Source organism: Oncorhynchus tshawytscha, linkage group LG05 (genome assembly GCF_018296145.1).
Source record: "Oncorhynchus tshawytscha isolate Ot180627B linkage group LG05, Otsh_v2.0, whole genome shotgun sequence".
Taxonomy (NCBI): Eukaryota; Metazoa; Chordata; class Actinopteri; order Salmoniformes; family Salmonidae; genus Oncorhynchus; species Oncorhynchus tshawytscha.
The window spans coordinates 46,323,344-46,347,311 of NC_056433.1; the positions used below are offsets into that span (position 1 = coordinate 46,323,344).

A 23,968-nucleotide genomic window follows, 5' to 3' on the forward strand; every position below is an offset into this window, starting at 1 on the left:
CAACACATCAGCAGTATGTGTCCAGGCGAAAAAACCTTTTTAAGCCAAACTGCTACCCACAGCCTACATCGTTGTCACCATATTAGCTAAAGTAACGTCATAGTCAACATAACTAATAACGTTACAGTGTACAGTCAGTAAGCAGTTTAGCACTTACACTGGCGGGCTACAGTGGCAATACATTTGTAAAAACCAAAAGATTACCTTGACTTGGAAGAGTTCCAGTGTTGTGTTGGATAGTCATAGCCAGCTAGCTAACATAGCATCCCTCTGTTTGAGTAGGGTAAAGTAGCTAGCTGCATTTGCTAGCTAAGTGAAACTGAAAGTAAAAAAATGTAATCTTTCTCTCTTGCTTGCCCTTCATTTTGAAAGGAATTAATTTGTCCACCCAATCAAACTGCAGTGCTAGTTGGCTGTATCTTATACTTTCAATACTAGATTCATTTTCTGATTGATTGGGTGGACAACATGTCAGTTCATGCTGCAAGAGCTCTGATAGGTTGGAGGACATCCACCGGAAGTTGTCATAATTACTGTATTTGTCTATGGAAGGGGGCGAGATTTGTATTGAAGTCAATGTACCCAGAGGTGGACGGAAGCTAGCTGTCCTCCGGCTACACTATGGTACTACCCTACAGAGTGCTGTTGAGGCTACTGTAGACATTTCTTAGCAAAATAGTATGTTTTAATCAATCAATTATTTGGTGACGTGATTATATTTAGCATAGTTTTATCTAAAAAGGATAACGTTTTGAATGTTTGAAAATCCCTGAGGAGGATGGTCCTCCCCTTCCTCCTATGAGGAGCCTCCACTGGTATATAGGTGTATCACAATGTTTTCAATCATTACCAGTCAGACCGTAGTCTGTTAAGAAAAAAAGTCACGATAAGAAAAAGTCAGCCATTTCTAAAGTCACCGACTCTCTAATAGCAATTAACACCTTGTCTACGGTTCCCGTAACATGACGTAATATGGCCATTTGGTGAGTCAGTGCCCCCTCAGTGCCCACCTGCAGTGGTGTCGGCGTAGCCACCAGGTGAAATGGCCCTGACAGCCCAGGCAGTGGGTGGCCTCCTTGTCCTGCAACCAGCGTTCCTCTGCACGCAGCTTCTGCTCAAACTCCAGAGCATCGGACTTCTGCCACAGAATGTCCTTATCCCTGCCGGAGCACATACACACTGTGAATACATTTTGAATGTTTGGATCCAGCATCGAAGTACAAAGCACCCAAAAGGTCACAAACGCACATGGGTACACACACACATACACAGGTGGGGGGTTAGAGCGCAGGACCTGCTGCCAAAAAGAACATGGGTTATACAAATCTGGTTGTTCCCCTCTGTTCATCAGAGAGTGACAGAGTATGGCAATTATCCGCTCAGTTAGGTTCATTCAGGCATGGTTTCTTTGTAACGAGTGTATCATACATTTTGTATGGTTTGTGGGTATTTGAGGACCACATAATCATTACTCGTGCTATTCTGTTTACATTGTCCTAATCTAATTCCACATGCACTTTCCAATGACCCCCTGTTCTGGAGTGCATCTTTCTGGCAATGAGCAGTAAGGAATAAGAAGTGAAAGAGTAAATGAAGACTGTAAATAAAAGCACTCTAGTGGTTTAAGGAGACCCCAGGGGAGCTGGAATTGTGTTTTATCCCCTACTGGGGATGAGAGCTATGCGAATAGCTGAGACGGAGAGAGAGAGAGAGAGAGCGCAGATGAGAGCTGTTGCTTTCTCTTCATTCTTCTCCCTCTTGAAATCCCCCTCGCACTCTCTTTCTCCTTGAAATCATAGACTTTCTGAATTTCAAATCGACGACTCCTAGGCACTTTATGTACAGTAGATTTCAACAGATCGAATATGTATAATCCATACAGTACAGTAGTTCTTTCATCTTGCCCTTTTAGCTGTATATTGGATACACCTAACCAATTGTTTTACACCTACAGAAGTGCCTACCGGTTGATTTGGAATTCCGAATTGGTTTGTCTGTCTCCAAACAACTTATTTCTTCGTCACCCTCCTCTGTGTCACTTTTTTATACCCTTTTCCCCCCATCCATCTATTTCCTTTCCCTCCCTCCTTCTCATCAGATGAGGCTGTCAGTGGTGAGATGGCATATCAAAGGCCCAAACTGTGTTCGCTATGGGAGAGCATCCTCAGAACACACACTTCCCCCAGGGCTCAGCTAAGAGGGCAGAACCCAGACATAACATGCCATCTGATCGCCCAAACAAAGGGGGGAAAACAAGGCATCAACACCCTTTCAAGTTCCTAAACAAAGCTCCGCCCCCTCTACAAGATCAAAAGGTGCAGCTGTCACTTTTCTGTTTCCTCCCATGGCTCGGGGCAGGTGCAGAGGAGGGTGGAAGGCCCAGGGCGTACTTGATTAGTTCGATGAGGCGCTCCTCCAGGGTGCTCTTGGTTCGGTAGAGGTCGTCGATCTCTGCTGTCGTCCTGAGGCAATGACTATGCCTGTCAACCTCGGCCTGCTCCAATTTCTTCTTCAGCTCCTCACGCGCCGCCTGGACCGCCAAGAGAGCCTCCTCGGCACTAAATGGGGGAGCGATTAGAAGGGAGTGAAAGGGATTAAGCGAATGGAAGAGCGAATTGGCGTTTGTCTACAATGTGAGTTTGATATTGTACTATATTGTACTATTGTACTTTGGACACATGGGGTTAAAGTCCTGTGAATACATGTTTAATTGATCAGATCGTAATGATGTTTGGTATATACTGTAGATTGTCAGGACCAATATATATATTAAAACTATATCTAAAGAAATCCACTCATACACTTCTAGAGTAGATTATACAGTATAAGCAAATTCCATGCAAGTCAATGGAGAGTGAGGCCTGCTTCAGCATTCTCCAATGTTCTCTCCCTCTCTCACAGGCACACATGTACATACAGCACACATGTACCACAGACATACAGTATATGTTATTTATTATATGTAAAGACAACGTTAAATTAAGAATAGTCTGATGGGTGACAATATTAGCCTATCATTTGTGAATGATGTATTATCACTTGTGAATGATTCCCAGCTTGTGCAGTAAGGCAGGAAACAGTGCATGCCTTTTTCCACCATTAAAAAGGCATCTTTATAATAATAATCGCATTTGCCATCCCTTTCAGGAAGAGCGTTTTCCCGCTAATTGATTGCATTTTGGAACATTTGCGCTTATAGCCTCCTGCCGTGTGCGCATTGCTGCGATGATAATGTGAAGAGAGTTTATCAACATTTGAAGCAAAACGTTCTGATCTGTTGCATCAGCCTCATTGCTTACATTTTTTGTTGTTGATGCGAGTGGTTGTATTAATTTGGCCTCAGAATTCATGGATTTCTTTAGGGGGCATTACAGCCACACAAGGGAGATGCCACTGGGAAATTCGAGGTCTGGTGAGAATATTATCAAGCGCTTGTAAAATTGTGAATGAGAGACTGATGAAGTGTGTGCAGCTTGAACAAAAAACAAAATCAGAGCTCATGCGTTTCATGCAACTTTTTTTCAAATCACCATTAGAGTCCCGTCATGCAGCCTTAGAATGTATAAACAATTTTTTTTTTTAAATATAGCCCTACGTTTGTATCACAACTTAAGTTGCATAAATAACTCTAAATTAAACATATAGGAGGACCAGTTTATTTGTAAACTCTCCACAGAATAGCCGCATGTGCGCACTTTCTTCGAAATCGTTTGGAGAAAATATCCTTTATATTCTATGAAGCTATGTTCAATTCTAGGCAAATCTTGTCTTCTAAATGAACTAGTGTAGCTCATAGCCATATGGTATAGCCATATCAGGTCCTAACATAAGGACAACTCAGTATGCTATTCTGTTCTTCTGAAATAAGACTACATTTTGTTAATATCATGTTTCTTTAGACGTGTCTAAAATAAAGAATGGATTTATTGTAATGGTGTCGTCCAGGGGTGGGCAAACTTTTTGGCTCGAGGGCCACATCCGGACTTTGAAATTCAATGGAGGGATACATTTTTGTTGAAATCAATGTGGGGGCTTCCTGAGTGGTCTAAGACACTACATCTCAGTGCTTGAGACGTCACTACAGACCCGGGTTCGATCCCGGGCTGTGTCACAGCTGGCAGTGACTGGGATACCCATGAGGCGGCGGACAATGGGCCCAGCGTTGTCCGGGTTAGGGGAGGGTTTGGCAGGGCGAGATTTCCTTGTCCCATCGCGCTCTATAGCGACTCCTATGGCGGGCCGGGCACATGCACGCTGATATGGTCGCCAGGTGTACGGAGCTTCCTCTGATACATTGGTGTGGCTGGCTTCCGGGTTAAGTGGGCATTGTGTCAAGAAGCAGTGCAGCTTGGCTGGGTCGTGGGACGCACTAATCTCCTTCGCCTCTTCCGAGTCCGAACGGGAGTTGCAGCGATGGAACAAGACTGTAACTACCAATTGGATAACATGAAATTGGGGAGAAAAAAAAGGGGTAAAAAATATATAGATATTTTAAAGTGCCCGGTGGGCCGGATACAGCCAATGGGCCATACTTTGCTTCTCCTTGGTGTACGCTATATTAAATGGATTTATTAGACTTTTTTTAATGTAGATGTTCCAAAAGGACTGCATCAGTAGCTTGTAGGCTGTGCGTGAAAGCCAGGAGATGATAGACATGTTTATGTTAATTAAGGGTCAATTACCGTGAGACAGGCAGTTATTTGTTTGACAATCACTGGTTGACAACATTTTGTGACCGACACGGCCCTACTAATAAGGTGACATGACTGAACAAGGTGTGGCCTAAACATATGGTTAACGGTCCGGTCCGCAAGTAACCCAGTTTTAGAACGGCCCGAGATATGCATCATGAACGTAAGAGGCGGCCGCCAAAGCACAATAGAAATCAAAAATGTATAATGGGTCATATCTTTTGAACGGTAAGGGCTTTTCGAGACGTTTTCTACCAGGGAAAGAGGGAGACTTGGCCATGTTGGCTACTGAACCTGGCTATGAAATGCAGTGAGGAAAGTGGGAGGGTTGAGCGAGACTACAAATTTAAAGACTGGCTACTTTTCTATGCTCAAGGGAGAGAAAAACATAGCTAGACTTGTTTTACTATTAAACTCAATGCTGCTAATTGTTTTTTATTTTGTAAAGCAGCTTGGGTTTCTTAACCAGGCAAAAGGTAGCTAAGTAGAAGGCTGATGGTGACTGGTTAGCTTGTGTTTATTATCATTGAAAAGCATAATCTCTCCAAAAATCCTAATCCAGTCCATTTAGTAGTCCGATTTTATTCACAGAGAATTTTTTCTCGTTCCGTTTTAGTCAACTGAAACAATTTCTGTTTAGTTATAGTTTTTCTGTGTCTATTTAGTCAGTTATAGTCTCGTCATTTGCCATTGAAAAACATGAGTTTGACTAATATTTTAGTCACTTTTGTATGAAATGAACGCAGCCCGTATGTCAGAGATAAATGGAAGGGGGATTATAGCCATACCTGGTGACAGAGTCTCTCAGTCGCTGAATCTCTCCCTCACTCTGACGAATAGCGGCTTCCGACTTTGCGACGTGAGCATCCTTCTCTCCAATCAGCCGTGAGTACTCCTCATTCACCCCCTTCATCAAACATAATCATAACATACACTCGTTTTTTTTTTTTAAGAACCAAAAAAGCTTTCGTAAACAGATGAACTGCTGACCCCTTTAAATACAGACAAAGGATTAAGAAGTCTACAGTGGAGCGATGCTTTGTAAATGAACTCTCTCCTTCACTCAATCATAGCAAAGTATTATAGTACAGGCAGACTCTCTACACAGGGTGAGGAAGGAGATTCACACCACCCTGCCCTCAGTTTTATCATCCTCGGCTTATGAACACTGAGCTAATCTAATCTTCGGGGTATTCATTAACCCAGTCAGGTGTGTGAAGCCCTGCTCCTCTCGCCCCCTTTTTGTATTTTTACCTTTTCCCTTTCTCATATTCATTCCTCTGATTCTCTAATGAAAACATAACTTTTGCCAGGGCAGACAAGATGAATGTGCCACGGCTGGATTTGTCATCCACTCTCTCCTTCTACACACAATATGATCTTTCACAAATTCCTCTTACTGATTCTTTCTTTCAGCTATTCCAGTGTCAGCTGCTAAACAGACATGCCATTTAGCCAATCAGTTGTCCTGCGCCAGTGTATTCTAAAGTGGTCTATCTTGATAAGGGATTGAAGACTGTGGTTTCATTTTTTCGTCTGGCGCTATGTCAAACGCACGTTAGTTTGTAATTTCGTCTTGTAAAAACTGCAGCACTGGCATTTTACAGCCCTAACGCCAGGTTCGGTAATTTGCCTGTCTAACAACAGATCGCTTGCGCCGAGGTGGGAGGGGTGTCAATATTTGAGATGTTGCCTTAAAAACAAGCACAAAAGTGACAATTTCATGCAGTAGTAATGGGAAGTTTTAAGACTCACAAAAAGCACATCTTAACGGTAATGCAGTTGATAATGGAATGGATTTTGAGAGAGAAAGCGCAGACTATCCAGCCATGATGCACAGTGCCCATGGAAGGAGAGATGCGTCTTTTGTGACAGTGAATCGTGTTTATAAAAAAACTATTTCATTTAATTTGATTAAAAAAACAAGCATAGCCTACCTTCCCCTTAATCAAGGCTGGTTTAGTAGCATTGCGATATTAAAAGTAGCTTATGAATATAGAGGTTTTAAATGGTCAACAGAGTGCTTTGAAACATTTGAGGTTTTTGTCCTCATGCTTTTTCATTATTCACATACCTGCATTTTTCTTGTTCAAGTAGGCTATCCATTCCCATTTTCAAAGAGCTACCCTTGTCCGATTGCAAAAGATATCCTCCTCCAAACTATTCAGTCCTCCTATAATGCCATATCAAAAGCAGATTTTTTGGAGAATCTGCCTCACACATATAGTACCAGTCAAAAGTTTGGACACCTACTCATTCCAAGGTTTTTCTTTATTTTATTATTTTCTACATTGTAGAATAATAGTGAAGACAACAAAACTATAAAATAACACATATGAAATCATGAAATAACAAAAGTGTTAAACAAATCAAAATATATTTCAAAGTAGCCACTCATTGCCTTGATGACAGCTTTGCACAATCTTGGCATTCTCTCAACCAGCTTCATGAGGTAGTCACCTGGGATGCATTTCAATTAACAGGTGTGCCATGTTAAAAGTTCATTTGTGGAATTTCTTTCATTCTTAATGCGTTTGAGCCAATCAGTTTGTGTTGTGACAAGGTAGGGGTGGTATACAGAAGATAGCCCTATTTGGTAAAAGACCAAGTCCATATTATGGCAATAACAGCTCAAATAAGCAAAGAGAAACGACAGTCCATCTTTACTTTAAGACATGAAGGTGAGTCAATATGGAACATTTCAAGAACTTTTAAAGTTTCTTCAAGTGCAGTCGCAAAACCATCAAGCGACATGAAACTATCTCTCATGAGGACCGCCACAGGAAAGGAAGTCCCAGAGTTACCTCTGCTGCAGACGATAAATTCATTAGGGTTAACTGCACATCAGATTGCATCCCAAATAAATGCTTCACAGAGTTCAAGTAACAGACACATCTCAACATCAACTGTTCAGAGGAGACTGCGTGAATCAGGCCTTCATGGTCGAACTGCTGCCAAGAAACCACTATTAAAAGGACACCAACAACAAGAAGCGCTTGGGCCAAGAAAAATTAGAAATGGACATAAAACCGGTGGTAATCTGTCCTTTGGTCTGATGAGTCCAAATTTGAGATTTTTGGTTAGTGGTGTGAGGGCTGTGCTTTGGCAAGGTGGGTGGGGTTATATCCTTCATGTTTGGCCCTGTCCGGGGGTGTCCTCGGATGGGGCCACAGTGTCTCCTGACCCCTCCTGTCTCAGCCTCCAGTATTTATGCTGCAGTAGTTTATGTGTCGGGGGGCTAGGGTCAGTTTGTTATATCTGGAGTACTTCTCCTGTCCTATTCGGTGTCCCGTGTGAATTTAAGTGTGCTCTCTCTAATTCTCTCTTTCTCTCTTTCTTTCTCTCTCTCGGAGGACCTGAGCCCTTGGACCATGCCTCAGGACTACCTGACATGATGACTCCTTGCTGTCCCCAGTCCACCTGGCCGTGCTGCTGAGTTTTTCCTAGCCACCGTGCTTCTACACCTGCATTGCTTGCTGTTTGTGGTTTTAGGCTGGGTTTCTGTACAGCACTTTGAGATATCAGCTGATGTACGAAGGGCTATTTAAATAAATTTGATTTGATTTGGTTCTAACCTATGTGTCTTTGTGAGACACAGAGTAGGTGAATGGATGATCTCACCTTGTGTGGTTCCCACCGTGAAGCATGGAGGAGGATGTGTGATGGTGCTTTGCTGATGACACTGTCTGTGATTAGTTTAGAATTCAAGGCAGACAACCAGCATTGCTACCACAGCATTCTGCAGCAATACGCCATCCCATCTGGTTTGCGCTTAGTGGGACTATCATTTGTTTTTCAACAGGACAATGACCCAAAACACAACTCCAGGCAGAGTGAAGGAAAAACAGCCAACAAGTGCTCAGCATATGTGGGAACTCCTTCAAGATGGCTGGAAAAGCCTTCTTCATGAAGCTGGTTGAGAGAATGCCAAGAGTGTGCAAAGCTGTCATCAAGGCAAAGGGTGGCTACTTTGAAGAATCTCAAATATAACAATTTTTTTTAATTTGTTTAACACTTTTTTGGTTACATGATTCCATATGTGTTATGTCATAGTTTTGATGTCTTCACTATTACTCTACAACGTAGAAAATAGTAAAAATAAACAAACTCTTGAATGAGCAAGTGTGTCTTTTAACTCGTACTGAAGGTAACAATACAATTGACAGGAGCCTAGCATATTGTATAGACGTGTGAATGTTATGCGTTAAGACATTTATGCCTACGTGTGCACACAGTGCCATGTAACGAGAGAAGCGATTTATGATATCATGCTTCGGATCCGATCCTATTTAGAAATATTGTTGGTTTAAAAAAAAAAGATTTATTGTTTTTCGTTTAATTTTATAAAAAAACTAACTTAATTAGAAAGATTCACCGTCCATGGGTTTATGGTGAGAACGTACATGGTTCGGATGCGATGCAATTTCGTCTGCTATTTCCAGAGGAGTGCAAATATGATCCATAAGATGGTTCCATGATGTTTATTAAAACATTACATTTGTGAGCAGTATAACGGTGAGTGGACATTCCCCCTTTCTCTTTATATTGGATCTTTATCCAGCTCCTGTGAAAAGTTTGGATGTGTGTAAAACCTTCCATAGTCTAAGTTGCCTGGTCTGTATTATACGCCTTTGGGGAGTAATTATGGTGCCAGTAACTGTAGTTAGACATAGCATATTTAGAACAAGTTGTTGTTTCGTTTAAAAAAAAAAAAATATACAGTGTCTTTTCAGGTCTTATCAATATTCTAGTGAATTTAATAAACTAGGCTATAACGGACTAACATTCTAATTGGAGTTGATGACAACGCAATACATAAAATACCGTAAATACACAACATGAAGCAACCACATATTTAGCCATGGAGCATGTTCTGACTGGCCAGAGAAGCCTCAACACACACACAACCTGTTTATTCATCAAAATCCAGCCCTTTCACGCCACCGCCAACTTTTGCGCCCATAATTCTAATAATAATAAAAAATATTTTGGGCCCCCCCAACGCTAAGATTTACCATTGCATTAGAGTTGTTATAATGTTCTCTGTCATATGTGAATAATGAAAGAGGTGAAGATACAGACCTCTATCTCAAAGATTTTAGCCTCCAGACTGGACACCTTCTCCTGCTCTTTAGGCAGCTGGACCCTCAGTTTCCCCAGCTCATCTTTCAGACTCTGGATAGAGAGCAAAACATACAAGTGCTCAAATTGTGCCAAATCGGTCATTCAAAAACATGAAAGTGAGGAGAATTCTGCAGCTCCTGCAGAGCAAAAGCACACTGTTTTATAAAGAGGTAAATGTGTTCTGATTCACACACAGTAATTAAATGTCTAATTAATCACAATTTCCCCCCTGTCACAGGCTTTTGACAGAAATCCAGCCAAACTCACCTTGATCTGGTTCTGATGATTCATGCTCTCGGAGCTCATCTGGAACTTGACCGCCTCCATCTCCTCCAGACTGGTGTCCTGGAGGCTCCTCACCTGGCACTCTGCCTTCTCCAGCTTGTCCTGCAGCTCCAGCATGGCTCCCGGAAGGTGCTCTGTCATCCTCAGTTCCTCTCTTAGGCCGGTGTTCTCCTGGCGCATGGCAGCCATGCAGGACTCCAGCCGCTCCACCTTCCCGGAAGTTCTCTCCTCCAGTTCCCCTATCCTGTCTGCCTCCCCCACCCAGCCTTCCTTGGCCTCCTCCCTTTCTGCTGTCAGTCTACAGATAGTCATCCCAAGCTCTGCCATCTCTGTATTGGCCCGGTGGAGGCCTTCACGTATCTCAGCATTCTCCATGGCCAGCCTCTCATTTTGGGCCTTTAGCGTGGCCAGCTCTCCCCTGGTGGAGGCCTCTGCGGCAGCCAACTCGGACCGGGTGGCTGCCTCCTGGTCACGCTCCCTGCTCAGAGCCTCTTCCCTCTCTTTGCACTGCAGGAGCTCGGCCACGTGCCTCTGGTTAAGTGCCTCGGTCTGGGCTTTGAGCTGCTCTGTTAGGGTACTGAGTGCGTCTTTCTGGGCCTCCATCACCTCCAGCTGGGCCTGGCTCCTCATCCTGTCCTCCCCAGAGGTCTTCAGCTGCACTCTCAAATCCATCACTTCTGCCTGGAACCTGGACACCTCCTTCATGTTCACTTCCAGTTGGCACTCCACCATAGTCAGCTTGGCGGCTACCTCCTGGCTCTCCTTGGCCTGGGCAGAGCTTCTCTGTAGCTGTGTTCTCTCCACCGTCTGTTTCTCAGTGGTGACCCTCTCTATCAGCTTTGTCTTTTTGGCACAGGCATTTTCTGCATCTGCCTTAGCCTTTTCCAGTGTCCTTCCTCTGGCCTCCAGGGCCTCCACCCTGGCCTGGAGCTCTGCACAGCCCTTCTCCTTGTTCTCTAGCTGGGCCTTCCGGTCTTTGAGCTGCTCCTGCAGGCTGGCCTCGCTCCTGCGGGATGCCCCCAAGCTCTTCTCCAGCTCTCCAATCTGCCCGTGGATGGACTTCAGTTCCTCCTGCATGGAGCTCAGCGCCGCCCTCACCGTAGCCTGCTCCTCCCTCAGGCCTTGGTTCTCCTGCTCCAGCCGTTTGGTAGAGGCATCTGAGACCGCAGCGGCCATGGCTGCCCTCTGTAAACTCTCGTCCAAGGCCCGGTTCTCCTCACGCAACTTCCTGTCCTTCTCATCCACTGTTACCTTGGCGTCGTCCAGGTGGCCCCTCAGGTGCTTGTCAGACGCCCTGAGAGCAGCCACCTCGCCCTCCAGGGCTGCCCGGCTCTCTGCCAGCTCCTTCTTCAGCTCCTCATTCCTCTTCACTGTGTCAAGCAACTTCCCATTCAGCTCCATCAGGTTGGTGCACTGAGTCTTGTACTCTTCAATTTTATTGGCCTGCTCCCTGATGCTAGATTCCATCTTGGAGAGGTTGGCGCTCAGGATGTCCCTCTCCGTTGTCAGGCTATGGCTCTGGACCTCCAGGTGCTGAAGCCTCTGTATACTGGAGAGCAGCTCCGCCTCTCTGCTCTTCAACTGCTCCTTCAGGTAGAGTTGTTCCACCTCCAAGGCCTCTTTCAGACTGCATATGCTTTCCTGGATCTCCTCTTTCTCCTCCTCGGCTCTGTTTCTGGCCTCCTCTGCTTGTCTCTTCATCTCTTCCAGAACACTCTGGAGGTCCTGCAGCTGCCTCTGCAGGTTGTTGACCTCCTTCTCTCTCAAAGTCAATGCCCCCTTCAGCTTGTCAATGGCATTACGCTGCTCCTCTGCACACTCCGCAAACTTAGCGTTCCCCTCTGCAATGGATTTTGACAGCGACTCGAGCTTGGCCTCATCCTTCTTTTGTGCCACCTCTTTGACCCTTAGCTCATCTGCCAGCCTGTCGGCCTGTCTCCTCCTATCCTCTCCCTCTGCCAGAGCCTCTATCTTCCCCCTCTCAGCCTCCTTCAGTCTGTCCAGTAGCTCATGGATCTTCTGTGCCGAGTCAAAGTAGCTTGTCGCCTGCTGGCCCTTCTCATCCAACACCCCATCCAGTTTGGTCATTAGTTCTACATTCTTCCCCTCTGCGGATGCCAGCTTCTCCTGAAGGTGGCGATTTTCGATCTCCCTGGCCCTCTCCCCAGCCCTCAGGGATTCCAGCTCACAGGACAAGGCCTCCTCCCGTGCCTCCAGGTCTTTCAGGGTCCCTTGCATTCCCTGCTGTTTCTCCTGGGCGGTCAGCGACACGTCCAGCTGCCTCTGTAGCTCCACCACCACACGTCTGAGCTCAGCACCCTCCTCCCCCATCTGCTGTACCCTGTCCAGGAGCTCCCGCTGCTTCAGCTCCGACTGGTCCAGCTCCAGGCGGAGCTCGTCCAACATACTCACCTCTACGCTGGAAGGCAACAACTCGTTCAACTCGCTCAGCATGCTTGGGCCATTGTCAGGGCTGCCAAGGAACTCATGAGCCTGCTGCGGTGGTTTAGGGTGGTTGGGGAAAGAGAGTATTAGATTGAGTACAGATGACACCACTCAGTTTATGGTTTTACGTTTCATCATGGTATAATCTGAGCAATATGACTAGCAATATGATATGTTAAGATATGACCAGTTCATAATAGTGCCAGCAGAATAAAAGCTTTGAGGAGGAAGGCGGGCTGTGTCAGTACCTGTGAGTAGGTGCTGGCCAGACTGTTGATGCTAGAGCTGCGACTGGGTGGTTTCCACATGTGGCCAGGTGAGTTGGGCATGCCCAGTGTCCTCCTGGATTTCCGAAAACACGTGATGAGGTGACATCACCAAGTATCGTTTTAATCTACATCAATTCCTCAATCCAATACACAGCACCTGGAGAATGGGATGTATTATAAACCACTCTGTCTTTGTGATTGGTTACCTTGCGAAGGTGGGCCAAGACGAGTCAAGGTCATGACCCCTGGAGGCCACGTCAAACTGGACCTCGTTGAGCTCATACAGGTGACTTATGATGTCAACACCGAGGTGAGATTTCAGCAAGGGGCTGCGAGTATAGTACCAGTCACTGCACAGAGAAGAAGATAAGCATATTGATAGAATGAAAGGAGAAATACACACATTCACAAAGAAATACCTTCACTAATATACTTAGCCTGTTGGTTATATCCAATTACCTTGGCCCTCACAAAAAGTACAGTGCATATATGAAAAATGAACATCCCTTTTGTAAACACACAGATACATTTCACAAGTACATCGAGCACACAGACACGACTCTTTACGAAGGGAGAAGCAACTTTTTGAGAAGCAGATCTGTACAATATATCTTGACTACATCTGAAAACATGTCAACCCCTCCAAAACCCACTGGACACTGCTTCCAGTAACCTTTGGCGCCATAGTACAGGCACACTCTCTTTACTCACCTGAGGAACAGAGAAATACATTTATAGAAGTAAAACCCCACAAGGGAAGAGAAATGAAGGGAAATGATGTTTACTCGAAACAATAAACTTACCGTCAGATCAGTCCAAATCTCAGAACAGTAGTCTATGTCTAATGAAGTGTCACTTCAACCAAAACGCTAACAGTCCCTTAATTTAGCCAAACATGATTATGTTCCATAAATTTGACCCTACGCATCCATGTTCAACCCCTAAAACTGTTCCAGAAGTGGTGTCAGGTTTGAGACTTTCTGCTCACTTTGTCATTCCCACGTGTGATACATATTTGAGAGATGAACCCCTCTTTGCCTAAGGGTTTTTAACCCATGACCTCTGTAAATCCTGTGCCGGGTTGAATTTTACCTGGTTACCCTTTGGTTCATCAGACACTGCTGCAGAGTGTCGGCCAGTCGTTGGTGCACCAGGGAGTAGCGAATGAAAGCCCTGCCCTTCCCCAGAGATGTCTTCAGCTGGAAGGGGAAAGTAAATAACATATTCACAGTGTTGTACAGCAAATATATGTGATAGCTGTTCAGCTGCAGCACCAATGAGGCCTAGAATGAGCATATGTGCTTCCTGAACATGTCCGTTAAAAGGATAGTTCAAATCAACGTTTGTCAGACATTTTAATTCCTCAAAAGTGGTTTATAATTCATCCATATTCAGCAACATCTGTTGTGTAGATCCTGCTTACAAAGAGTATTTGTGTTTCATGGCATGCCAAATTCCCCCATGTACTTATAACAACAGGTAAGTGCCAAAATAAAGGAAACACCAACATAAAGTATCTTAATAGGGTGTTGGGCCACCACGAGCCACCAGAACAGGTTCAATGCAAATTGGCATAGATTCTACAAGTGTCTGCAACTCTATTGGAGGGATGCGACACCATTCTTCCACAAGAAATTCCATAATTTTGTGTTTTGTTGATGGTGGTGGAAAACATAAGGGTTCAATTGGGTTGAGATCTGGTGACTGTCACACAGACACACACACACACACACACACACACACATGCTCCTTTGAGACACCTTTTTCAAAGTCACTGATCCCTTCTCCTAGCCATGGTAGCCCAAATAATAGGTAACTCTGCATTTTTATACATGACGCTACGCATGATTGGATGTTAATTGCTTAATTAAATCAGGAACCACACCTGTGTGGAAGAACCTGCTTTCAATATACGTTTTAAAATCGCTCAATTACTCAAGTGTTTCCTTTATTTTGGCAGTTACCTAGTTATCAGCGAGACAGAGAACTGAATGCATATACGTTAATTAAGCAATCCATGACAGTTGCAATGTCAGGAGTATTAGCGATCAGGTCGATTTCAATCCCTGCAATCACTGTTGTGAAATATGTGTCTGAGTGGATTTGGTACATCATTTGTAGATCAAGTATATTTGTTCCTTCATTATTTCATATTAGGTAAAAAACAAACAAACATTAAGACCCAAAACTGTAATATTATACATAACTTCAGATAGAGGTTACACAGAAATGGTGACAGTGTTTGCTGGGACCCATAAAACGGTGTCAAAAAAACCTCTGAAGATACAACAATATTACATATGAATTACTACTAAACGTTGTGTATCAACAGTTGACAATCCTTATAATTGACTTTTAAAAGTGCAGATCTCCATACCTCTGGGATGGATTTGACAAAGCGGATACCATCGTTGGCGCCTTTGATCTTGGCCAGACAGTCGCTGAAATAATCCCAGTAGTCTTTTCTGGTGCCAAGAAATGTTGTCTTCTCCTTCTGGTCAAACTGAATAGTGTAGATGACGTGTTGGCAATAAATCTTACATGACATACTGTTTAGCGATGTGAACAATGTCATATTGGTGAACATAGCATGTTGGCCTTGATTTGACTTGGATTCTTCTGGAGACAGATTAGATTTTTAGTCTAGGACTAGACTTAATCTGTGTCTGGGAAACCACCCCTAAATCAAATCAAAGTTTATTGGATGTGTACACAGTTTAGCAGATAGGTGCAGCAACAAAATTGTGTTACTAGCTCAAAACAGTGCAGTAAAAAAGTACACAAATAATAACAAACTAAAATCAAGAAACCAACATTAATTTGGATGCAACCATGATTATGGATAATCCTGAATGAATTATGAATAACGATGAGAAAGAAAGTTAGAGAGTCAAAGGTTATACACCAAAGACATGTTAACCTCTCTCCATTACCAATAACAGGGAAGGTTAGCATGGCTTGGGGGTATGATCTTTGCCTATCTGTTACTTTCTCACTCATCATTATTTATGATTCATTCAGGATTGTCCGTAATCATGGCAGCATCCACGTTCATGTAGAAGTGTTCAGAAACCTATTCTACTCTTATTTACAATAAAAGTGACTCCAAAATGAGAAAATACATTGTTTACCATTCATTTATATTGGGCAGCAAATAATCTGAAACAAAACCAAAACTAACCGCAAATGCATCCAACCTGTTTGTAGAGTCACAAGCTTGATGTAGTCATTGCGTGCTAGGGCCTTGTTCCCATCCGGGCAGATGGTACCGGTGCATCATGGCTCAGACCAACAGACTGCTAAACAGCTTCTATCCCCTGGCCATAAGACTTAAATGGCTCACAACTACTGCTCCCCCTCACACCTACGCTGCTGCTAAAATTACTATTGACCAGATGTATTACAACCACTACACTACTATACATTGATTATTGATTTCCATTACCATTAGTATCAACCTATTTTATCCTGCTACTGGTCACTATTACTCCTGTTTGTACTCAAAGTACAAAATATTAGGAACACATGCTCTTTTCATGCCATAGACTGACCAGGTGAATCCAGGTGAAAGCTATGATCACTTATTGATCTCACCTGTTAAATCCGCTTCAATCAATGTAGATGAAGGGGAGAAGTTACAGGAGGATTTTTAAGTCTTGAGACATGGGTTATGTACGTGTGCCATGCAGAGGGTGAATTGGCAAGAGAAAAGATTTAAGTGCCCTTGAACAGGGTTTGGTAGTAAGGTGCCGGACATACCGGTTTGAGTGTGTCAAGAACTGCAATGCTGCTGGGTTTTTCACACTCTACAGTTTCCCATGTGTATCAAGAAAGATCCACCACCCAAGGACTCACCTGCAGCAGGTACTCCAGTTTGTAGGAGAATTTGTGCAGATTGGGACTATCATCCGTGATTGGCTCCCCATTCTCCCTGTACTCTTTAGTGAGCTCGGCAACAGCATCTGTGGTTCAGAGAGAGAAGGGAGAGTCCATCACATAACAAAAACAGATGTAAACACACTTAAAGGCATATACTATACACGTGCATTCCCCACACTCAGACACCACTGACAAAAACAGGGAGTTTCTACTACAGTAGCTACATGCCCTTTACCTGCTGAGAGAAACACATTAATACGATTTCTCTCTGACCTGGTAGCCTCTTTCTCCTGAACAAAATGCAAAAAAAACGTCCACCCATCTAATCCGATAGTCCTGCTACCTTTTTGCGAGGCAGGTAGCCTAGTGGTTCGAGCGTTTGGTGGATCGAATCCCTAAGCTGACAAGGTAAAAATGTGTCTGCCCCTGAAAAAGGCAGTTAACCCACTGTTACCCGGTAGGCCGTCATTGTAAATCAGAATTTGTTCTTAACTGACTTGCCTAGTTAAATAAATAAAGCATTTTTAGTTAGGTTCTAGAAATTCCAGGGTTTCTGTGCTTATTACAGCTCCACCATTCAATGACAAACAAACTGAGGTCCCACACTGACACACATACAAAACGCACCACACGTACAGACAGTCAAGATGGAATATCCTCACAGCGATACATTTAAATGGCTTCCAGATCATATACAGGTCAAAACAGATGGGAGTCGAAAGCTCAGCGTGTCCAACCTGGCATGTCTCCCCACATCCTCCTTACATCTCTACCTCCACAAAAACCTTCTCCAGTCCCCTTCCACCTTACTCACACATCCCAGCTCAGCACATTAACCCACCTGCCTCTCATCCAGCGTAAAAATAAATAAATGGAAAGACGATCGACGGGAGGCTGAGCACCTTCTCTCTCCTGCTGCATGCTGATAGGGCCTTTAGGGTCGCCCCCGCCACACTCTAGAGAGCACACCCCAGGGGGCTGGGGGAGAGGGTCGGCTCAATGATGTCCTCCCAATGAGGAGCGGGGACAACCAAAGTGTGGAAAGAAGTGCTGTCTGGATTGTAGCCAATGCCAAACCAGTCACATCCAGGCCACTGCAACCCCTCTGTCACTTGACCTCTACGATCCTTCTCTATTTCTCTCCCTCTTTGTTACTCGCTGGCAGCAGACAGTGGCGGTCTCCCCCTGTCACATTTACACAGGCCCGGACGCACTCGTTGTCACAAAGAGACTGATGCGAGCAACCACACGCAGCCTCACGCACACTCAATGGCAACGTACCATGCAGATCTCTGATAATCCTCCGAAGCTGGCTCTCCCCCAAAGCCTCCCCGGCGGCCATGGTCAGACTAGCTCCCCGGCAACCAGTTCACCGGGTCATAAACAGCCTGCTGAATCAGAGAATCAGAGGGACAGTCAGAAACAAAAGACAAGCACGTAGGTTCGCACACACATTTACTACATCCCTTTCACTCTTTCATACAGTGTGTCTGTCAGTCACTCACATGCATGTAAACACGCATGGACGCACACACACACGCACATATATATATATATATATATACTACCGTTCAAAGGTTTGGGGTCACTTAGAAATATTATTGTTTTTGAAAGAAAAAGCACATTTTTTGTCAATTATAATATCAAATTGATCACAAATACAGGGTAGACATTGTTAATGTTGTAAATGACTATTGCAGCTGGAAACGGCAGATTTTTTTATCCATCATACCCGTGTTCCAATGGCACGTTGTGTTAGCTAATCCAAGTTTATCATTTTAAAAAGGCTACTTGAGCATTAGAAAACCCTTTTGCAATTATGTTAGCAGAGCTGAAAACTGTTGTGCTGATTAAAGCAATAAAACTGACCTTCTTTAGACTAGTTGAGTATCTGGAGCATCAGCATTTGTGGGTTCAATTACAGGCTCAAAATGTCCAGAAACAAAGCCCTTTCTTCTGAAACTCATCAGTCTATTGTTGTTCTGAGAAATTATGGCTATTCCATATGAGAAATTGCCAAGAAACTGAAGATCTCGTACAATGCTGTGAACTACTCCCTTCACAGAACAGCGCAAACTGGCCCTAACCAGAATAGAAAGAGGAGTGGGAGGCCCCGATGCACAACAGAGCAAGAGGACAAGTACATTATAGTGTCTAGTTTGAGAAACAGATGTTTGGATCACAAAGAACAACATTCGTGAGACGCAGAAAAAATGTAAAGATGCTGGAGGAGCGCTTAACGCCATCTGTCAAGCATGGTGGAGGCAATGTGATGCTGGGGTGATTTGAAAAAAAAGTGGGTGATTTGTACAGGGTAAAAGGGATCTTGAAAAAGTAAGGCTATCACTCCATTTTGCAACGCCATGCCATACCCTCTGGACGGCGCTTAATTGGAGCCAATTTCCTCATACAACAGGACAATGACCCAAAGCATGGCTCCAAAATATGCAATAACTATTTAGCGAAGAAGCAGTCAGCTGGTATTCTTGTCTGTAATGGAGTGGCCAGCACAGTCACCGGATCTCAACCCTATTGAGCTGTTGTTGGAGCAGCTTGACCGTATGGTACGTAAGAAGTGCCCATCAAGCTAATCCAATTTGTGGCAGGTGCTTCAGGAAGCATGGGGTGAAATCTCTTCAGATTACCTCAACAAATTGACCACTACAATGCCAAAGGTAATTGCTGCAAATGGGGGAGTCTTTGACGAAATTAAAGTTTGAAGGACACAATTGTTATTTCAATTAAAAATCATTATTTATAACCTTGTCAGCGTCTTGACTATATTTCCTATTCATTTTGCAACTCATTTCATGTATGTTTTCATGGAAAACAAGGCCATTCTAAGTGACCACAAACTTTTGAATGGTAGTGTATACAGTACCAGTCAAAAGTTTGGACACACATGCTTATTACTGGGTTTTTCTTTATTTTTCCTATTTTCCACATTGTTGAATATTAGTGAAGACATCAAAACTATGAACTAACACATATGGAATCATGTAGTAACCAAAAAAGTGTTGAAATCAAATTATATTTTGATTCCTCAAAGCAGCCAACCTTTGCCTTGATGACAGCTTTGCACACTCTTGGCATTCTTTCAACCCATCTTGAGGTAGTCACCTGGAATGCATTTCAATTAACAGGTGTGCTTTGTTCAAAGTTCAATTGTGGAATTTATTTCCTTCAAGACTGTTGGAAAAGCATTCCAGTTGAAGCTGGTTGAGAGAATGCCAAGCGTGTGCAAAGCTGTCATCAAGGCAAAGGGTGGCTACTTTGAAGAATCTCAAATTTATTTTGATTTGTTGAACACTTCTTTGGTTACTACATGATTCCATATGTGTTATTTCATAGTTTGTGTCTTCACTATTATTTTACCGTGTAGAAAATAGTAAAAATAAAGAAAAACCCTTGAATGAGTAGGTGATGTCTAAACTTTTGACTGGTACTGTATATACACACATTCATTACCCATTTCAAGGTATTGCTGGAGACAATGTTGTGCTTCCCAACTTGTGGTTTGCACTCATAAGCCTCTGAGAGCTCAGTGTTGGACTGAGAATGAAAGAATTAGATGTACTTTTAGTTTGTGAGTTTTACTATGAGCTCCACATTAAACTCAGCATCGCTTTTAGTACATGGTGTTCATGGCTGCTTGGTTGCATAGAGGTAGAGTCATTTACCACAGCAGCTGTTCCTCCAGGCTAAAAAAGGCTAAAAATGTATCCATGAAATATTTCTAAAATATCACACTTCTCAATTCAGTCAGCTGTGTCTGTGACAGCCTCTCTCTCTCTCTCAGCGTGAATAACAAAGCCACTGTTGCTAAAGCAAAGTGAGACAACATCAACAATAACAGTATAAAAAAACCTATAATAAATACTCAATAATAATGATAATAATAGTGATTAGACAAAGGGGACAATATACAGTGCATTCGGAAAGTATTCAAATGTTTCCCAGATTTTGTTACGTTACAACATTCTAAAATGGATGAAATTATTATTATTGTTTCCCTCATCAATCTACACACAAAACCCAATAATGACAGAGCAAAAATAGCTTTTTTGAAATTATTGCTCATTTATTAAAAATGAAAAACAGAAATACCATATTTACATAAGAATTCAGACCCTTTGCTATGAGACTCGAATTTGAGCTCATCCTGTTTCCATTGAACATTCTTGAGATGTTTCTACACCGTGATTGGAGTCCACCTGTGGTAAATTCAATTGATTGGACATTATTTGGAAAGGCACACACCTGTCAGAGCAAAAACCAAGCCATGAGGTTGAAGAAACCGTCCGTAGAGCTCCAAGACAGGATTGTAATTGAGGCACAGATCTGGAGAAGGGTACCAACAAAATGTCTGCAGCATTGAAGGTCCCAAAGATCACAGTGGCCTCTGTAGCAATATTGATGTTAATCATATTGATGTTACACAGGACACGGAAACCAATTGTTACTTACCGTCTTCATGTACTGGATGTGCTGGTTGACAACATGCATAGTAAAGTTTGCTTAACTACATCTTTGTCTGTCGTGACCACAACACAAAGCATATTGAAACATGGTGGCAGCGGTACTCAAAAGAACCTGGATCTCATCGACGTAAATGAAGAATACATCCCAGGCGGCAGTTTGGAAAAGTACCGCATTTACAAGCTAGTCATTGAGCCTAACGTCAACGCTAGCTGACTATCGTGAGTGAGTCTATGCTAAAAGCTAACTGGCTACTGGACACAAGCAGATTCATGAGTAACTAACATTCCAATCTACAAATAAATCGCCATGGAAAATGCACAGAAACCTCTGGAAAAAATAGACTTTGATGATTGTAATTTAGCACTGACCTGTACAGTCGTGGCTAAAAGTTTTGAAAACTACACAAATATAAACTTTCACAAAGTCTGCTGCGTCAGTTTGTATGATGGCAATTTGCATACACTCCAGAATGTTATGAAGAGTGATCAGATGAATTGCAATTAATTGCAAAGTCCCTCTTTGCCATGCAAAGGACCTGAATCCGAAAAAAAATATTTCCACTGCATTTCCGCCCTGCCACAAAAGGACCAGCTGACATCATGTCAGTGATTCTCTCGTTAACACAGGTCTGAGTGTTGACGAGGACAAGGCTGGAGATCACTCTGTCATGCTGAGTGAGTTCGAATAACAGACTGGAAGCTTCAAAAGGAGGGTGGTGCTTGGAATCGTTGTTCTTCCTCTGTCAAACATGGTTACCTGCAAGGAAACATTTATCTGATCATCAAGAACTTCAAGGAGAGCGGTTCAATTGTTGTGAAGAAGGCTTCAGGGCACCCAAGAAAGTCCAGCAAGTGCCAGGACAGTCTCCTAAAGTTGATTCAGCTGTGGGATCGGGGCACCACCAGTACAGAGCTTGCTCAGGAATGGCAGCAGGCAGGTGTGAGTGCATGCACAGTGAGGCAAAGACTTTTGGAGGATGGCCTGGTGTCAAGAAGGGCAGCAAAGCTTCTCTCCAGGAAAAACATCAGGGACAGACTGATATTCAGCAAAAGGTACAGGGATTGGACTGCTTAGGACTGGGGTAAAGTCAATTTCTCTGATGAATCCCCTTTCCGATTGTTTGGGGCATCCGGAAAAAAGCTTGTCCAGAGAAGACAAGGTGAGCACTTCCATCAGTTCTGTGTCATGCCAACAGTAAAGCATCCTGAGACCATTCATGTGTGGGACTGCTTCTCAGCCAAGGGAGTGGGCTCACGCACAATTTTGCCTAAGAACACAGCCACGAATAAAGAATGGTACCAACACATCCTCCGAGAGCAACTTCTCCCAACCATCCAGGAACAGTTTGGTGACGAACAATGCCTTTTCCAGCATGATGGAGCACCTTTCCATAAGGCAAAAGTGATAACTAAGTGGCTCGGGGAACAAAACATCAATATTTTGAGTCTATGGCCAGGAAACTCCCCAGACCATAATCCCATTGAGAACTTGTGGTCAATCTTCAAGACGCGGGTGGACAAACAAAACCCCACAAATTCTGACAAACTCCAAGCATTGATTATGCAAGAATGGGCTGCCATCAGTCAGGATGTGGCCCAGAAGTTAATTTACAGCATGCCAGGGCGGATTGCAGAGGTCTTGAAAAAGAAGGGTCAACACTGCAAATATTGACTATGCATCAACTTCATGTAATTCTCAATAAAAGCCTTTGACACTTATAAAATGCTTGTAATTATACTTCAGTATTACATAGTAACATCTGACAAAAATATCTAAAGACACTGAAGCAGCAAACTTGGTGGAATTTAATACTTGTGTCATTCTCAAAACTTTTGGCCACGACTGTAATTTAGTTTGGTGGAATGTATCATGGCGCCGGAGAAGATGGCTGACATTTTACGTGCTCCTGACCAACTGTGTTTTAAAAAAAAACGTATTTCTTAGTTTACTTATTTTGTACATAATGTTGCTGCTACCGTCTGTTATGACCGAAAATTACTTTTGGACATCAGAACAGCATTACTCACCACGAACTGTCAGAAGCTTTTTTGTCCTTTAAAGAGTCCAACATGAAGGACATACTGCTTTCCCGGGAACAGGCCCAAATCCACGTCATTTGGGTGAGGAGAAGACAGAGAAAATGAGAACGGAGGTCTGGCTGCATCGGAGAATTCGTAGGTGATCGAATAAACCCCCACTGCCTTCCGTTTTACAAGCTAATGTGTAATCATTGGAAAATAAAATCGACAACCTACGAGGAAGACTAAACTACCAATGGGACATTAACAACTGTAATATCTTATGCTTCACGGAATCGTGGCTGAATAACGAAATTATCAACATACAGTTGGCTGGTTATACGCTGTATCGGCTGAATAGAACAGCGGCGTCTGGTAAGACAAGGGGTGACGGACTATGCATGTTTGTTAACAAGAGCTGGTGCACGATATCTAAGAAAGTCTCAAGGTTTTGCTGGCCTGAGGTAGAGTATCTCATGATAAGCTGTAGATGACACTAACTACCTAGAGAGTTTATCATCTGTATTTTTTGTAGCTGTCTGCATACCACTACAGACCGATGCTGGAACTAGGACCGCAATTAATGAGCTGTATTCCGCCATAAGCAAACAGGAAAACGCTCATCCAGAGGCTTCAGATGAAGCAGATGCTAAGCTGCAGGACTGTTTTGCTAGCACAGACTGGAATATGTTCCGGGATTCTTCCAATGGCATTGAGGAAAACACCACATCAGTCATTGGCTTCATCAAAAAGTGCACCGATCAAGTCGTCCCCA

At 43.4% G+C, this 23,968-nt stretch overlaps 1 protein-coding gene across 3 annotated transcripts in view; it reads right to left on the minus strand.

Moving 5' to 3' along the window:
* LOC112250665 (FYVE and coiled-coil domain-containing protein 1) overlaps positions 1-23,968 on the minus strand; it is a 60,614-nt gene that overhangs the window by 25,422 nt on the left and 11,224 nt on the right. For 2 of the 3 annotated variants that reach the window (XM_024421009.2, XM_024421007.2), the window contains exons 2-12: positions 17,975-18,084; positions 16,670-16,776; positions 15,192-15,317; positions 13,907-14,013; positions 13,021-13,164; positions 12,794-12,887; positions 10,083-12,596; positions 9,774-9,866; positions 5,480-5,598; positions 2,391-2,558; positions 1,011-1,160 (exon numbers count right to left, since the gene is read on the minus strand). In XM_024421009.2, coding sequence (XP_024276777.1) covers positions 1,011-1,160; positions 2,391-2,558; positions 5,480-5,598; positions 9,774-9,866; positions 10,083-12,596; positions 12,794-12,887; positions 13,021-13,164; positions 13,907-14,013; positions 15,192-15,317; positions 16,670-16,776; positions 17,975-18,035 — 3,683 coding nt within the window. In that variant the 5' untranslated portion in view covers positions 18,036-18,084. The remainder of the gene's footprint in view (positions 1-1,010; positions 1,161-2,390; positions 2,559-5,479; positions 5,599-9,773; positions 9,867-10,082; positions 12,597-12,793; positions 12,888-13,020; positions 13,165-13,906; positions 14,014-15,191; positions 15,318-16,669; positions 16,777-17,974; positions 18,085-23,968) is intronic. The other variant, XM_024421008.2, reaches the window with a different exon arrangement.